General features: G+C 38.0%; 2 protein-coding genes across 2 annotated transcripts in view; both read right to left on the reverse strand.

Annotated features, from left to right (window-relative positions):
• LOC140164992 (uncharacterized) overlaps positions 1 to 2659 on the reverse strand; it is a 121574-nt gene extending 118915 nt beyond the window's left edge. Inside the window, exon 1 of the mRNA XM_072188398.1 lies at positions 2102 to 2659. Coding sequence (XP_072044499.1) covers positions 2102 to 2225 — 124 coding nt within the window. The 5' untranslated portion in view covers positions 2226 to 2659. The remainder of the gene's footprint in view (positions 1 to 2101) is intronic.
• Positions 2660 to 5289: 2630 nt separating this feature from the next.
• LOC140164993 (uronyl 2-sulfotransferase-like) lies at positions 5290 to 12888 on the reverse strand. Its single transcript, XM_072188399.1, has 4 exons — positions 12868 to 12888; positions 12227 to 12327; positions 9589 to 9764; positions 5290 to 6285 (listed from the first exon to the last, which is right to left on the reverse strand). The coding sequence occupies exons 1-4, from the start codon at positions 12880 to 12882 to the stop codon at positions 6146 to 6148; spliced, it is 432 nt and encodes a 143-aa protein (XP_072044500.1). The 5' UTR covers positions 12883 to 12888; the 3' UTR covers positions 5290 to 6145.
• Positions 12889 to 14161: the final 1273 nt, after the last annotated feature.

A 14161-nucleotide genomic window follows, 5' to 3' on the forward strand; every position in this document is an offset into this window, starting at 1 on the left:
ATATGAAAAGAGGAACACATCAGAGAAACATCTTATAAGTTTTATATAATAGTAATGAAATTGATGCAGTGGCTCAGCCGGGAGGCAAGGGAGCACCTGTGAGAAGTCTTGACCCCTCTTGCTCCCTGTGGGATGTCGACCGCACTGATATTTATGACTTTATGCATTTTTCTTCTTTTTAGTCGGGATTTTAACCTAATTTTTGATCATATTACCCCCTTGAAAGTTGACATGCATGCTCCCTTTGCACCCATCCGAAAAGTAGTCGCGACTACGCCACTGGATTGGTGAAGGGTTCGTCAGCATTATAAATGAAAAATTACGACTATAGGTAATAAAGAAAATGGGTGGGAAAAGAGCTCTGTAATATTAATATAATAACGTAGTTTTCCTACACCTGGTTTACCATAAAAAATAAATTTTAAAGAATTGGTGGCCCAGATAACACAACAGCATGAAAAGGAAGAAGAAAAGAGCAAGGAGTAGAAAAACAACAACAACAGAAGATCAGAAATAACAATAGACGAGCAACAATAACAAAATAAGATGAATAACAACAACAGAAGATAAAAATTTACCTAATTAAGCAAAGTAGGGACAACAATTCAAAACAGAGCAAATATCGTAGTACGTTTTCCTACATCTGGTTTACCATGCAAAATAAATCTCAAAGTATTACAAGTCTAGAAAATGAAGTGTTTGGTTCAATTGTAGCAACAAGAGAGGAAAAAAGAAAAAAGAAAAGAAATAATAATGTTAACAAAAAACAGGAGGGATAAAAATGGCAAAGGAGGGTGAAAGATGGAAAGAGTCAGTTTTCGTGCTTTTAATAGTCAGTTGACACCAGGCGATGACATGCTTTGAGCAATCGGATGCTCCTACAAACAACATTAACATTGGTTTGTTGTCTTTCTTTTAAGCTTTACGTGCCACGACCACAAATACACACAGTCTGTGCATCCGTCACCGACATTCAGTTCCGATTCTTTATGTGTTTATTATTTGCAAAATGTAATCCGGGGAAACTAAACACAAATCAACTGCTAGTGAAAGAAGTGGGTAAGTGTAATAGCTGCCATGTGTAGCTGAGTACAATACACTGTATGTAAATTGCTAGATGTTCAGAGGGCAGCTATTGCATTCACCCACTTCTGGGACTAAGCAGTCGAAATGACCATACGATTATGCTCCCCTCGGAAAGACCCTACAATTTAACCAAATGAGAGTATTGAAAGACCCTTTAATTTAATAATTTCAGCACTAAAGATACTTCTTTCATTTCTGTGTATTTTCATGGCTATTTTCAACCAGAAAGCCACGAAAGGCATTGATATTGACTTACAGAGACCCATTTTACAGATACGTCGTCAGTATCCAAAGACCTAACTCCATTTTCATTTCCGCGGGAACCATACGTACCACAAATTTGATATCGGGGATGATATGCTCTGAGCTGGAATACAATTAGCTTGTATTATCTATGGCTTTTACCACAGTGTAAATGTCGACGATCGTATTTTTACCAGAATAGCAGTCTTTGATATTCAGTAATATGACATTTTTCTACTTTGCGCCCCTCTTCCCCACCCTATCACTTTGAATTTTAATAAGCACAACCGGGAAACGCAACAATACTTCCGGAACTTGCAAGACGAAAACTAATACGAGAGGAGGCAGTAGAATGTATTCACTATCTGTAATTCATTGTGCGACAGCTGTTTTAAATACTTTGGTGTCTTTAATTGTGACTCATATGATCTACCAATTACTTCCAATGCTTGACAGATGACAGTCACATAATACTAGTATAGATTCCTCCGTGTGTACTCCGGTGGTACGCCAGCTGTACAATGCATCTATTGACCCAAGGATACACCAAAGATATTTTAATGTACACCGGGGGAAACGTGCGTGTAGAACTACTATCATTCCAGATTTAAGTAAATGTAATTATAACCTATAGATAATAACTATAAGATGAAGCAAATCGGTTGTGTAATTATGTGATATCCCAGACCAAATTGAATCAAATCTGGTGTCTCATATCTACCTAAATATCTGTTTTCAAATAATAAAAAGAAAATGTAAGTTTTATACGTACCAAATCCAAAAGGATCCGACTCGGCAGCTGAAACTGACAGTATAAGTAAAGTTGCGTATAATATTGTGTAACACAGCGCTCTTAAGTGGTATAGTAAAACACTTGATTTGTCGAAGAACGCCATTGCAACATAATCTTACAAAATAATGCTGTTATGTATTTATAAATACAGAAATATTGATGATATCTCGATAACTGGTTCAGCAATCATATATTATTATGTACAAATATCTTCAATTATGGTATCCATTCCGTGCGTAGTATATAGCAATGATAGTCCAAAGGTAGTGATTTACAGATATGCGCTTCGTCATCAACATAAATCTTATAGTCAAAGCTTAGTGGTATTAAAGCGCAGATAACATCCACAGAACTAACTGACTGACGATAACAAGATAAGCAGCGTCGTATTTACTCCACCTCCAAACATATATAGACACTAGATTTGGTGATATTAGTTATTTCTTCCTAAATGGTTTCATCAGCGTCACACATGCTTGTTCATCTGTTAACCAATAAATGTCCCACGTGTGTGGATGATACAGGCTCTGGAGGGATTTTGATGATATTAATTTAGCCAAGCTCGTCTCTCTTCTTTCGCTTGATTGGTGGCGCAAGACCAAATGAAAACATGTGCTGCCGTTAACTTTAAGATTATTAGGTTTTCGTTAACGTTTAGTTAACGGTTCCTGCATCTTTTACAATCGGGAATTATTTGGAACTGTGACTTATTCCCATGTTGATTATAATAGGAATGAATAGCCAATTTCGAAACAATGTGAGAATAAAGGTGTTAGATAAAGAAGGCAAAAACAAATCCAATGCAAAAAAAACCCAAAAACAAAACAAAAAGACAACCCTCCCCTCCCACACACACACACACACCCCCACACACCCTTGCAGTACTAATACGAGTATGTCCGAGTTGACGTCCTCTGTGTCAAGTTGTCATGTCAAGTGCTCAAAGAGTCGGTAATACCGTTAAAACGGTTAACGCTGCGAGGAAATAAGCTATAGAGGGGGTAGTAGGTATAAAACCTCATTTTTTGCCGTTTACCGAGTAGAGGACGCGTGATTTGGTCCTTGGTAAGCACGAAGTCCTTGGTGTAGCAGTATGTTGGAGTCCTCAGAAGCAATGCTGGGCAAACTGAAAAGCAAAGTGTGGGGTGTTGCAGGACGGGTTGCTTTGGGGGTGGGTCGGGGAAGGGGCAATTCACATGTCTGACTGGCAGAGGTCTCTGAGCAGATTTCCATCTTATATTGCTTTTAAATATCTTTATTGTGCAATAATATACATATATATTAAGTTTATATGTAATTCCCCCCAACGAGTTGGAGGAGTCGCACCTCTTGTTGACAGTGTCTTGATGCTTCCGACTCTTCCAGGCTAGCCCATTCGGTCTTTGTTTCTCTTTGTATGTGTAATTATGTATTGTGTAATTTTACTTTACTTTTTGATGTATTTTAGCCGAATTTGTAAAATAAAACAAAGTAAAATAAATAAATGAGCAAGAAAGCAAAGAAGCAATCAAGAAGGAATCACCCACCCCAACAAACATACAATCAAACAAAAAAACAAACTGTTACGAGTCGTACCGACTCAAGGCCAAAATCACCTTTTACCCAAATTCACACGAATGCACAACACAAATACACTGATTGATTAAGCTAACAAAATCTCAGAGGATGATTTAAGGAAGCCCCATCATGCACTGCAAAAGTGTTATCACGCGAGTTTCAACTGCCACTTAACTTCTCAAATCCCATTGAAGTCTGTGCAAAAGATGTTGTTTTAGAATTGCCCGTGTGTCATTATTACTTGGTCGATTTCAGATCTAAAGTGATGTATGCATGAAGGCTAATTCACACCTTCTGTAGATAACATAAAATGTGAAATCGACTGACATTTTGAATGTGTTTTTATTGTAAATATATCAGTCCAAATTCAAATTTAACCATACACGTTCATGCAGTGGTCCCGGGCAGTGGTGTCATGTTCACTCACACAGCTGCTAACCGCAAGTTGTATCCAGTGGAGTGCTGGGAAGTGCTTAAATCATCCTCTGACAAAATCTAAGTCTTTAATTGAACGTAAAATATGATTGGTACATATAACAACAATTGCATATACAATCACACAATCACAGTTTTAATTAATCAGTACTTAATCAGCAGTCTTGGTGATCATAGAGTTCCTGCAATGTTCTGGACGGCTGCCGTATATATCCTTATTCACTTGTCCTACGAAAATCAGTGAAGTCCATTGTACACTTGCATTTATAAAATACTTGCGAATAAAATCCTTACGTGTGCTTTCTCCAAACACTTATCTCCTTGAGCTGCTTTCTCCAAACGCTTATCCCCTTTCGCCGCTTTCTCCAAACACTTATATCCTTGCGCTGCTTTCTCCAAAAATGGTGCTTCTTTCACCAATCACTCTTTCTCCAGGAAACAGGCTTCTTTCGGCACTGCTCCACTGTATTTGACAGATGTGTTGTTTTATAAACCAGACTCCAGCAAGTCGACAGAAGAACTTTAATCCTTTGATGAGGAAGAGCACATTTGTGTACTCAAAAATCTCCTTCGTTGCTGTATTAAAAATAGCACATTATTGGCTATGTAAACTGGTTAAAATGTACTTTCTGTTGAAGAACAATGACGACCAACACATACATGTAGAGTTTACAATCTCTCAGGCTATTCCGAAAATTGAAAACTCAAAGAATCCTCTTTTTATGCTCCCAAAAACCCATGATCTATTAATAGACCATTCTGTCATATTACAACACTTCCTGTGGGTAATTCCCAAATCTTATCCATTTCACAATCCAAGGGATTTTCCCCAAGATTATTAATACAGAGAATCTTCTAGAGAAGAAGAGAGTTCCCCTAAACAATCTAAAATTAGATATGATTCAACTTGTTTGGTCACTTGAAGAATGAAAGGGAATTCCCCTAAAACATGCCATAACACACAAACTCTTGCATGATTACTTCCAAGGTGTTTCCCCTTGTCTCATATCTCTCATGACATACTTTCAGCTTGTAAACAAAGTTAAATAATTTAATTAAATTACTCAGGGCACATCACACAAACAAACAAGCAAACAGATCTAGAGATTTGTCTTTAATAGAATATACGTACGACGTATATCTATGGATTTAAGATTAGTTCAAAGTTTACCATATACATTTTTATTAAATCGCGGTTTAATGCAAATAATTTAGTTCTGGGCGATGATTTGAGTGTGTCGTTTTGCACAGACATGCGCCCTCTAATCTCCATTCTCTCTTCTAAAATAACTATTTTGGACATCCCAAGGTCAGGGGTTATTTAACCTATGTTAGCCTCTTGACCATACATTTAGAAGGCGTAGTGAACTGTTATCGCTGTCACCCAAAGTCTCCATATTGTCTTATATGACTGTGTATGACGACATAGTAGTCTCCATTGTTACCGGTAAACATACCGCGACTGAAGACATGTCCAATCCGCGGGCCTGATTAAGCTATAGACGAATCCAAATACACGCATTCCTACACCTGACTAGCAGCCTTTAGTTGGGTCCCCGTCGGCTACAATGCATCCAAAATGTGAAATGATTCGGCCTTGGCGGAAATTTTAAACTGCATTCCATCACCCGTTTTACACCTTCCGCGAAAACACAGGTAGACAAAAGAATGATTTAAGTTTACTAACACAATACAGTTCCAATAGTTGTACAAATAAAAGCCGCCTTACACCTAGAGAAGGTCAAGGAAGGTTAATAGAATAATACAATAGAGATAATTCCGCAGGTAATCCCGTCGCATCTATTCATAGATGTACAAATGGATGAACAAAAGGACTATGTATGAATAGATGCGACAGGATTACCTCTATTGTATATATTATTATATTAACCCTCCTCGTCTTTGCATCTTCTCCAGGTGTTAGGCGGCTTTTATTTGCACAATCGGGCGCTCAAAACCCCAGGTTGGTGCTAGCGGGAAACCAAAGATGGCCGACCAAATCCTGACCATGACTTGGCTCGTTGGATTCGTCTATATGTCATATTTCTTCTTAAGCAGTTCTAGCTTAGTCTTCACAAAGTCATAAAATTGGTACGTCAAGTCGAGTTTTTTTCGAAGTATCGCGCGGACTTCTGCAGATATGGGCATCTTGAAGTTTGTGCGATATCTTTCTGTGTTAAGTAGGAAAATATTATAAAATAAAATTAGTGTAGAACCAAAAACAACATTGATTTATAGCCGTGATATGTCATGACGATTCTAGAAAGTTATATTCATACAAATGACGTAGTTTATACCCGGGGCAATCACTAAAATGGGTGACGGGTAACTCTCTCTCTCTCTCTCACGCAATGACCCCCTTTTTGTTTTACTGAACTTCTTTTCACCCAATGAACACCTTTTTTTTATTTTCCTGTCATCAAAATACCCCGTTTTTTCAAAAATTGTGGGAAAATTTCTGACTGAATGACCCCGTTTTTTCCCATTATTTTTCTTGAAATTTTTTTAAATCTTTAAAATTTTAAAAAAATTTTGATGAATTTTGTTGATGAATTTTTGACAATTTTGCATCAAATTTGGCATATTAACCCAAAATTGTTCCCAGTCTCACCGAATGACCCATTTTTTGGGTAAGATTTCCCTTAGTCTCACGGAAAGCCCCCTTTTGGGGGCTTTCTTACTGAAAGCCCCCCCCCTTTTTTTTCGGTGTCAAGGCTCTCACCAAAAGACCTTTAGTTCGCTTCCCGCACATCCCCGTCACTTCTAAAGTCGAGTGCCCCCCGGCTTTATACACCAACCAGGCAGAATGCTCTCAAGTTTGTTCAACAAGAGCATACCATTATAAGTATTATATACATAAGTTTTATTCAACATAAAATATTTTGTGTGCACAGGATGACCCCAGTACTTTATTGAATAGACTGCATTATGTTCTGGGCATAGAGGAAAGAGATAAACAGAGAAAGTACCACCAGTCAAAGTCCCCGTGTATTGTATGCTACCAGTTCTCGCATATTCATGAGGGCCGATTGTTCGATCGTGCCGTGTCTAACAATCACGCCAGCGCTGCGTGCCTTCGCGTATATGCGATAGAGCGTTGCGTGCTTTCGCGATTACGCGATAGACCATGAAAACACGCGATAATTGCGTAGCAGTCTCGCCTGTCGCATTTCATGGAACAATCGGCCCTCATTATCGGATGAGGCGGAGACTTTAACTTACGCGCTCTGTAGTCCTCTGTGGTTCTGGGACATTAGTTCGAATCCTTTGTTTGAAGTCGATAAAAACATGCATGAGCTCTATTGGTGTAACTGTTGATAATTAGTTCCACATCATTTGCATGATTTGGAGTACTGAAGCTGAAATTTGTACAGATGTTATTACGATTTGAGGAGCTCATTAACGTGGCTGTGTACTCTAGACATTGTTTCTTTCGCGAAATTGAGCTTTTTTGAAATGTATTTACTTTGTCATGTTTTTTATTTAGATTTGTTAACTCTAACTGCTCTATTTTATGGTTTTTATTTCACTATTTCACTCATTTCCGCAATTTAAAAGGAAAGAAAATCTTTGTTGTACCATCGCGAGCAACAACGCATCGCGGTTTGTAGTCGCACAATTTGTTAACGCACAGATACGCTACGCATACGTAAAGCTTATCTGTATGCGCGGCGCATCTTATGGAAGCACCACGGAAGCACTGATTTCACAAAAACCTAGCGGTCAAATGGCTCCGTTTTAGCTGATAAAATGTGAATTTTTTCAAGTTCTTTCCCCCGATTTAAACATCAAGATATGAAAAGATTTCGCCCAAACTTCTCAAGGGGCTGTGGATTTACCCGATGTTCACGTAATATAAGGTAGAAAAACGAGAAATGCCGCATTCTCCTGTGAGCTTCGATCAAAGTGCAAAATGTGACCACTTTAAACTTCAACGGCCTTTATTTCAATGTTCATTTTCTCGGTAAAATGACGATTTAGGTACAGGATAACTCAATAAATACAGCATCTATAGGTAAGCAATTATGCTCATCATAAAAAGCATGATCGACTTAAGAAACAGTTTCTCATTTTTTTATATTTTGGTCCATTTCCGATTTTAGGCATCATTTTTGCAAATAGGCGTTTGTGAATTTTAAAAAGTTCATTTTGATGCCTTATAATATGGTCAATATCTCAAAAAATAAGGCCAATATTAAAAAACTAAAAATACGGTTTTTGGAATGGTGCCTCAAGACTAAGAAAAAAACAAAACAAAATCTTTTGGAAAGAATGTTTTTTTGTTATGATGTACCGAACAAAAATTGCCATAAATTCACTTTTTTTGTGATTTTCTTCATAATTGTTGTTTTTACACCAAATCTGTATTTATAATGAGATTCATTGATGTCTTGCCTTGATAAAAATGTATACTTTTATTGTCTTACGTGAATAATTGCAAAGGTATGAATATAGCTTATGTTAATCATCTTCCCTCCCTATTTCGGATGCCCTTAATTTAACCTTTTCCACAAAGCAATGGGAATCTATTTACTTCTCTTTTTGTCCAAGATTCATCACTGAATTTCATTAGGTTCCACTGCCTTAACAGAATTGATCAGGTCTCACATCCTTTTTCGACCAAATCGATGGTAATAAATATTGTAGTGAGCTGTCAATATTTGACCACAAATTGCCTCAGGCAAAACTCACTTCCAGGGAACTAAGTACCACATAAGGTCATTTTATGTAACTCATTGACCCATCTCTGTCACATGCCTCTAGCATATAATGACAGCTTGGTGATCTGGTCATCGCAGTGAGGGCAGATACTAATCCCAGGAGGGTATTCAAGTTGTGATCAATTCTGTTCAGGCAGTGACACCTGATGATTATGTACCCGCTTCCAATTAACATTTCGTCCAAACGTATTGTCAATATAAGAACAATCAATGCATTAGTAGGGGCATGGTTAATATTATAGGCCCAAGGTGATCTCAAAACCATGCTATGACCCGAGGCGCAGCCGAGAGACATAGCATGGTTTTGAGATCACCGCGGGCCTATAATCTTAACCATGTCCCGAATAAAGCAGTCAATATTTGTTTTATATACCGAATTAATATAGAATTTTGTCATCTGATTGGTTAAAAGGCCTATTTTATTGTTTATAGGCCATGGTAAAATTTACAAAGAAAGTTTTTCGTTATGAACCGATCGCGTCACCGCAAGTGGCAGGCATCGCGTTGGTACCGCGTGCGTAATGCGAACACGCCATCGCGCGCGCCGATTATGTGAAAATGACTATTCCCGAGGAATAGTCTTTTTAAAAGACTATTGCCCGGGAATAGTTCAGTTTTTACGTAATTCTTAAAAAGGAGGGCATAGCTAATTCAATGACTGCACTTTTAACCAATCAGATGACAGGAATCTATATATGAGGTATATAATAGCTAATGGTCAATCACTCATCGCTGGTTAACACTTGAACGAACCTGATTCCTTCCTTCGTTCAGCAGCGTGGTAGTCGGTCATAATGCCTTTAAACAAGCTTGGCGCTAGGATCTCCATAAGTCTGAATGTGGCTTCGTAGTCCTCTAGTAGTCCAACTATTAAGTATTCCTCTTCCACATGTTTTTTGGCCTCATTTAATGACCAGTTTAGATCAGTGCTACATGTATAGACAGAATGGAGAAATGTTGGTAAATAAAATTGATACAGTTTATTTATCTATTCCAGCTCCAGTGACACCTCATTAACGAGAATCAATCAATCATTAAAGAATGTTCAATGTTTAAAGAACTGGATATCTGTATTAATTTAAAAATATAATTTTCTCCAAAGTGCTAGAAAATTCAAACTTTTGACTATTTCTATGCATATCATATCTCATGCAACCTGAAGGAACGAAATTTGTATTCGTTTTGGATTTTAACAGCTTTTAACCGCTTTTTTTTGGACCATAAATGTACAGAAGGACTAGTAATTACACTGACAAAAATAGTCTCATAAGTATGTTTACTTTCTTTACAGGTGGCGCTATGGGCAGTAGGCGCATAACCTTTTCATGATAAGATCCTCCACTTTCTTGAATTTCTTCACTGGCCGCATCATCCGAAAGTGATGGACGTCCACTTCTTGGCTCGTCTGTGAGGGACATGTGGCCAGTTTGGAAATTCCTTTTTCAAAAAGCAACAGTGCCATATGATGGGCAATCATCGCCATAGATAGCTTTCATTTCATCATAGATTTTCTGAGCATTGTAAGCCTAACCCTTCAAATGCAGGAACTTAATCACGCTGCGTGCCTCAATTTTCACCATTTTACAGGTTATGCGCCTACTGCCCATCTAGCGCCAGCTGTAAAAAAAGTAAACATACTTATGAGACCATTTTTGGACCATAATGTACAGAAGGACCAGTAATTACACTGACAAAATTTCATCGATATAGCTCCTTCGCTTCTTGGTGATGTCAAAAACTTTTGGATACCCCCTCGTTTAATGACAATATTAGTGATTTTGATTGTCAATTTCAAACTTTTCTGTATCAATCATCATATCAGTGGACACGTGATACTCTATTTTGAAAGCCATCCGAGTTTCCATTTTGACAAACGAATCAAAACAAAAATAATTTTAACTATGGAAGAAAAATCACAAAACTGCCTTTTTCTCAAGAAAATATTTCAGCGAAAAATCACACCAACATACAATTTTGACCGGAAATGTATATTCTAATCTGACTGTTTAACGTCCATAACCCTTTGAATAATTTCACAAGAGCAAATCAAAAACATTCTGATGTGTAATCGATCAGCAAGAGCATTCAATTTATATAAATGAAGCGCTTAAAGTCAGATGGGTGATAACGACCTGTACATAGACGGCTACTGAGTGTGCCTTTTATGCTTTCGGTTACTAAATCACACCCGTCGGCTTTATGAGAACAAAAAGTACCTTTCGCTCAAGTAGGCGCTTTCACGCGACTTTCGTTTGATCACTTACTGACAGTAGCCTGCCTGGTAAAGCGTACGCTGTCAGGTCGGTTACCAATTTAATGCTGGAACCCATTTGTCATGAACAAAGGGTACCTTTCGATGAATAGCTTGCCGGTAAATCAAATCGGCACAAAGGAACAATGCGTTACGTAATCTATTGCTCCTCCATTTACTAGCTCCATGACTGCGTTGATGTTCTTTGTTTCACACGCACCTCTTCAAGCCAGTGGTATGTCTGTATGTCCTTCGTGAATGGGGACACAATGGGCCATCCACGAAGGACATACTATTGGCTTGTACAGGTGCGCGGCAAATAAAAAACAGCAACTAAGTCAGCCAGGATGTCTCTAATTTTTTTTTTAGTCATCTTTATTAACCAAAAGAAGAAGAACATATAACCCCAAGATCGACTGAGATCTATACCGATCTCAGGCAAGGGTAAACACAATTACAAACAGCAAATATACACATAAACAATGAGGAAATACAACATGGCGGTGAGAAAACAGTTATATGACTTCTTGGACATTCCACTTAGGCTCATGTCTCGAGTTGAAGATCGAGTAAGATGACATGAGAACGGACTTGGTAATTTGGTCTTTTAATACCTTGAATTTTTTGGGGGTGTTAAGTTGTTTTGACAAACGAGACAGCCTATTTTTGTTGTCGGTGTCAATCAAGCCTTTAGAGCCGACTTCGATGGCAATTAACGAGCAATCATACCCGGCGTCGGTAATGTCGGAAACAAGGGAAGCGTACCGATCATGTTTGATAGAGTTGGCTTTACCAATGTTCGGCTCAAATGGCACCGACAATTCGAACATAATGACTCGCTTGTCTGTAAAATAAAACAATGTCGGGTTTTTGGGATGTGGCAATTATGTTGGGCGGTATTGTACCGCGCGACCGCCACCGATGGTATTATTTTCAATGTCGGCATAGACTTGTAGATTGCCACACTTAAACGATTCAGCCTCTTTGAATGTGGATAGAAATATACGAATAACATTATTATGTCTCTCAACAACCTGCGACTTTACCCTCATTTCGTGGTAGCAGATCACATATGAAGGGGTGGGATAAGGCACGGGCTAGCATTGTAATAATCTTCGTTATAAAGATTACCATGGTTACCTGCATTTTGGGTGTGTGCCACAGAAGAATCGTAAGATATTAGAGAAACGTTCTTCCGCCATACAAGCTTTACGTTCTTTTAAGATGCATTGATCGAAAGTCTGTAAAAAATTGAAGACAAAGTAACCATTAAGATTAATTTTAACTTAAAATCAGTGAATTTTGATGTTTTGCATGCTCAATTATGACGTCATTGTGACGTCAAAAATTTTGGTATCAATGAAAAGAAGAGAACCGTATGACGCTGGCGAAGTTACGTAATTAATCGGATTAATTACCATAGCAATAGGTGAAAACAATTTTGAACTTATCGCGCTACACTACAAGCAGGTTACACTCCTCACCTGTGTATGTCTGCAATCATAGATTGAATACAATACTGGTCTTTTCAAAGATACTAATCTTACAGGTGCAAGTAATCAGCATGATATGGTTCAATGAAGAGGTACCGCGTGAACGTATCAGTGCAGCGCGGTATATTCAAAAATTGTTTTCACCTATTGCTACTGGTAGTTAATCCGATTATTACGTAACTTCGCCAGCGTATTACTTTTAGTTTGATTAATACCAAAATCATAGACATTGGACGTTTAATAGCGAACGAAATAACATATTTTACATGAGACTTCAAGTTTTCATACCTCATTCATTTTCATATCTTCTCCTCCTCATCGGGCCCACTGCACCGTCTCCATGCTGTCGAAAGTAGTAACTGGTAGCGAGTAACTCGATCGGATCTCTTATCATATTAATATAAACTGGATTATTGGACCTGTAATAAAATAATAATTATGTGAGAAATTTGGCCAAGTCGACAAAAATGTCAAATTTACGAGAGTCCTATACCTATGTTCTTATAACTTCGGTTCTGTAAATGATAGATTCTTCCAATGCAGTATGATTATACATTAGAACGTCATAAAGGCAAATGTTTTACCTTTTAATCAAATAAGTTCTGATAACAGATCCAAAGGAAATGAAGTACTCAGTTCCAATCAGGAACCTTGTTCACTCTAAAATGACTGCAACTGGTGTTTCTAGATGTCGGCAGTCCTAGGTGGCTGTGATGACGTCGCTACTTTTGTAGGTTGCCGGTTTGAGATGATCTGGTCATAGACTATGTTCAATTTGTATGCCCTTCGTCCTTGTTCATAATATTTCTGCCCCTGCTCCTGATTCAAATAACTAGGACTGCCGATATCTATTTGACAGCTGTGTCATTTTAATTCATTAATATAGGCTTGCAAACAGAAGAGGAAAGACGTTGAAAACTAAGAAGAGAAAGCCTAAAAAGTAGAGGAAAGGGGTGAAAGGAAAGAGGACGCTAAGTAGAATACATTTTATTGCTTCCTTACTTCTCAACTGGAAAATAGAAAATGTGATCGCTAAACAAAGCAGGTGGGTGGGCTGCAAGTTGTTGTACTCGCTTTATCGCAAACTCCTCTTTGCCCTGAGTAAAATATTTTAAAAAATATGAATATAAAAATTAATGCAAACCCAGTAATAATAATAATGATGATGATGATGATAATAATAATAATAACAATAGAACTGTAATCACCATCACCATGATCACCACCACCGTCATCATGCACATCATGTCATTGTCATCATCGTGGGAGGGTGTGGCCTAATGGTAATATGGTACTCGTCTTCTGTACATTCATGACATTAGGTCTCGTGTTCAATTCACGGTGGTAATAATATGCTAAGCTATTGCTGGGGGAACCCGGAATTTAATTTGGAACATCCGTGGACCACAATTTACTGTGATTGATCAAAATTGAGCACGATATGTAGTGATCGATCACAATTTAGCATAATTTTAAACGGTTATTTAACGGGTATGGCTATCTGTAAACTGATTCGACAGCTTCACGTCCCTTCGAAGAACGGAGTACTCTCGGCGAATTTACACTGAGAGAATGAATGATT

This window comes from Amphiura filiformis, chromosome 11, assembly GCF_039555335.1.
Source record: "Amphiura filiformis chromosome 11, Afil_fr2py, whole genome shotgun sequence".
Taxonomy (NCBI): domain Eukaryota; kingdom Metazoa; phylum Echinodermata; class Ophiuroidea; order Amphilepidida; family Amphiuridae; genus Amphiura; species Amphiura filiformis.

What these genes read in the sequence shown, in the direction of transcription:
- LOC140164993 (XM_072188399.1), bottom strand. An exon ending in GGCACACACCCAAAATGCAG is followed by an intron (nt 9,765 to 12,226) that starts GTAACCATGGTA and finishes CTATACATGTAG; the next exon opens with CACTGATCTAAACTGGTCAT. An exon ending in TGAACGAAGGAAGGAATCAG is followed by an intron (nt 6,286 to 9,588) that starts GTTCGTTCAAGT and finishes TACTTAACACAG; the next exon opens with AAAGATATCGCACAAACTTC.